Here is a 3458-nt window from a genome sequence, read left to right on the forward strand (position 1 = left end):
ATCTGATGAAATTAAACAAGAATTTTCCTGAAATAAAGCTTTAGTTTTCGGGTGAGTTCTTCGATAGAATCTCATGACATATGTTAACACTCTCAAAGCTCTCGGTAGATCTGAAAACCGGTCAAGAATATCGATATCATTTACTTTTGTTGATGCATAAGCGTGTGCCCTTTTTTCTTCAACTTCTGTGTGATAGTTAATTTCTTGAGCAGGCCATTTAGAGTTGTCTTCTTGCAACCAAGAAGGTCCCTGCCACCACAAAAAATTGGTCACTAACTCTGACGCAATCCTCTGCTAGCTAAGTCGGCTGGATTTGAAGCCGAGTCTACATGCGACCAGTCCCTGTTACCGACTTTTTCTATTATTTTCGTAATTCGGTGTGCGACAAAAGTTGACCAAGAACAAGGCGGCTTTCGTATCCATGCGAGTACGATGGTCGAATCTGTCCATAGATATGTTTTCACTTGCCCTAGGTTGAGGTTGTTGATTACTGATTCTATGATTTCCGCGAGCAGTACGGCTCCGCAAAGCTCTAGTCGTGGTAGCGATATTGTTTTGACAGGAGCTACTTTGGTTTTTGCCAAAAGAAGGCTGACCAAAACTTTGTCATCTCTTTTGACGCGCATGTATGCAGTAGCCGCATATGCTTTTTCCGATGCGTCGCAGAAACCATGTATCTCGATGTCATCTCCTGGTGCGAAGTGTACCCATCGAGGTATTCTAATATTGTCTATTTCATGGTAATGTTTGGTAAAATTGTGCCATCGTTCCATAGTAGTAGAAGACACAGTCTCATCCCAGTCTGTGCCTTCTAGCCAAATACTCTGCATGATTATTTTGGCCACGACGACTATTGGAGCAAGCCATCCTAGCGGATCAAATAGCTTGGCGATAGCTGATAGTATCGCCCTTTTTGTAGGTGTCTCGCGGTCCTCCAATGGTCTTGCCATGAAATAGAATAGATCGGTATGGGCATTCCAACTTATGCCAAGAGCCTTAACCGTGCTGGTATCTTCGAATGCCAAAAAGTCTTCACTGAGTAGATCCGTTTTTGGGATGTACTTTAGAATTTCCGCCCAGTTTGAGGTCCATTTCCTTAGCGGAAAACCGGCTGACCGTAGTACTTCCGAGATTTCATCTCTTGCTTTTACGGTAGAGTCGATGCTATGTCCTCCAGCTAGCACGTCATCCACATACATGCATTTCCGAAGTATGTTAGATGCTATTGGGGAAGAACTTTCTACATCGTCAGCCAGTTGTAGAAGTGTCCTTATCGCGAGGTAAGGAGCACAATTGATCCCGAAAGTGACAGTCTTTAATACGTATAGACTTACAGGTTCGTTCGGGTTTGTACGGTAAACTACGGTACGGTAAGACGACTCGAACTTTAGTGGAGGTACTTTCTGCCTTTATGACAGCGTGGTGAGGCAGAAAGTAGTTATCGGAAGAGTTTGCTGAAATACTATCATTTATTCTGGACATGTGGCCTAGTGATTCATATTCAGCTAGTACCCTATTATACTCTTTTTGTAGGACGGTATCCTTTGCAAGCCGTGTCTCATTCCGGAAGAACTGAGAGCATGCTTTTTTAAGAGAAGGGCCTAGGCAGATGTTTGCGGGAAATTCCTGCCTGAGTGGTAGCGAGACTACGTATTTTCCGTCTTCTCGTCTACGAGTTGTCTCCCGATAAAGTTTGTCACAGTATTTGTCGTCTTCGTTCAAGCTTTTGTTTTTTGGTATGTCTTCGAGTTCAGTAAGTTGTTTGTCCAAGGCAACTTCACTGTGATACGAAACTATATTGTTGGTTGGATTGGGTGCATCTGTGCATCCTATTAATATCCAACCGAACACTGTTTCTTGGGCGAGAAGTGTACTGAGTAAATTCTTCTTCAAGCCGCATAGAATAATTTGGGGATAAATGTCTCCGCCAAGTACAAGGTCTACTTCTTCATTCACGTAGAACCGTTTATCAGCTAGAGCAAGACCTGGAAATGCCTGCATAGTCATAGCGCTAATATGACAGGATGGTAGATTTCCGGTTAGTCTTGTTAGGACGAGCACTGTTGCATGCAGGCTGAACAATGGATCAACAGGGGATCGAAGTTCTATGCTGCATGCCTCTTTGACCTGCGCAGAGGTTGCATTCGTAATGCCCGAGACTTGGGCATGCATCCTCTTAGCTGGCAGGTTGATTCTGCGTTTGAGTCGTTCTGTTATGAACGAACACTCAGAACCAGAGTCAATAAGTGCTCGAGCAGAAAAATCTGTGCCATTGAGACGTATATTTACGCGAGCTGTTCGTCCCTCGGCAGGCAATGGCAAACCTCCGAGTGTATTTCTGCCATAAAAACAGGTTCTCATAAAAATACAATCGCAGTTCCGAGTCGGCGTAAAACTGTAGGTCCGTCCGCTTTGTGTGACAACATCAAGGCGCACGCCACAAATCGGAGGAGAAGCTCGGCCAAACACTAACATATGTGTAAGCGCCAATCTATTATTATTATTAACTAAAATGTTTTATAATAATATGTACTACGTTTCCAAATATTCTAAATTATGTTCAACAAGTTGTTTGCTTTATAATTATACACTGTTTTATTCATTATAGCATTGAACGATTTTTTCAACACGGCGGCAGTTCAGCGTTGAATTGGAAATATTATCGGCGCAACTATCTCTATTTATCGCAATTTCATTTGTTTACATTTATCAGCTGTTCATTTGACAGCATATTCATCAAGTCGTTTCTAAGACGTAATTGTTGAGTTTAACAGTTGCCAGCAGTTTCGTAGCAGTTGAACTTATCAGCTAAAGCTGAAATTATTCAAGAACGTAAACCTACCGGTACGTAAACCCGAGTCAGCTGACACGATCTGTCTTACCAAAGCGCCATGTAAATGAAAACTTAACGCCGCAGAATTTTTCTGTAGTTGTAGCCCGTAGCGCAGAAATCTGCGGAATTTAGATTTTTCCGTGTCAGCTGATTTCTTCCTTATATAGATGGTTGCCACTCCGCCAGTTTTGCCGATGGTAAAAAAGTTATAAGTTCCTATACAAAATACGTTAAAATATTTGAAATTTTTTGTTGAAAAGATTAGGAAAAATTTTGACAATGTATGGATTAATCGAGAAATTAAAGACGCTATAAATAAACGAAATGCAACTTATGACCTTTGGAAAAGATATAAAACTGATTTCTTTCATAATCAATTTGTGGCTATGAGGAAAGACGTTTGCAAAATGATTCGACAGGCCAAGGCCAAGTTTTTTGAAAAAAGTTTTTCAAACGGTATCAGTTGCAAAGAAAGATGGAATAAGATTAGAAAGATAGGTCTTGTAAAAGGCAAAGAAAAACAGCTACCTGCTCTGGAAGACCTCGATGCAATCAACCATAAATTTGTAAGCTTTTCGGACCTTCCACTGTCTAATTCTCCGCTGGACATACCAAGCTCTTTAGG

The 3458-nt window shown here is 41.5% G+C and overlaps 1 protein-coding gene across 1 annotated transcript; it reads right to left on the reverse strand.

Annotated features, from left to right (window-relative positions):
- Positions 1–1248: 1248 nt before the first annotated feature.
- Positions 1249–2172, reverse strand: LOC118753562. Its single transcript, XM_036488447.1, has one exon. It carries the CDS (start codon positions 2170–2172, stop codon positions 1249–1251), a length of 924 nt encoding a protein of 307 aa, XP_036344340.1.
- Between the last annotated feature and the right edge of the window lie 1286 nt (positions 2173–3458).

The sequence above is a fragment of the Rhagoletis pomonella genome, unplaced genomic scaffold (assembly GCF_013731165.1).
Source record: "Rhagoletis pomonella isolate Grant_MI unplaced genomic scaffold, Rhpom_1.0 Rhpom_scaffold_02619, whole genome shotgun sequence".
NCBI classification, from domain to species: domain Eukaryota; kingdom Metazoa; phylum Arthropoda; class Insecta; order Diptera; family Tephritidae; genus Rhagoletis; species Rhagoletis pomonella.

Coding starts and splice junctions, on each gene's coding strand:
- LOC118753562 (XM_036488447.1), bottom strand. CDS start 2,172: ATGCATGCCCAAGTCTCGGGCATTACGAATGCAACCTCTGCGCAGGTC.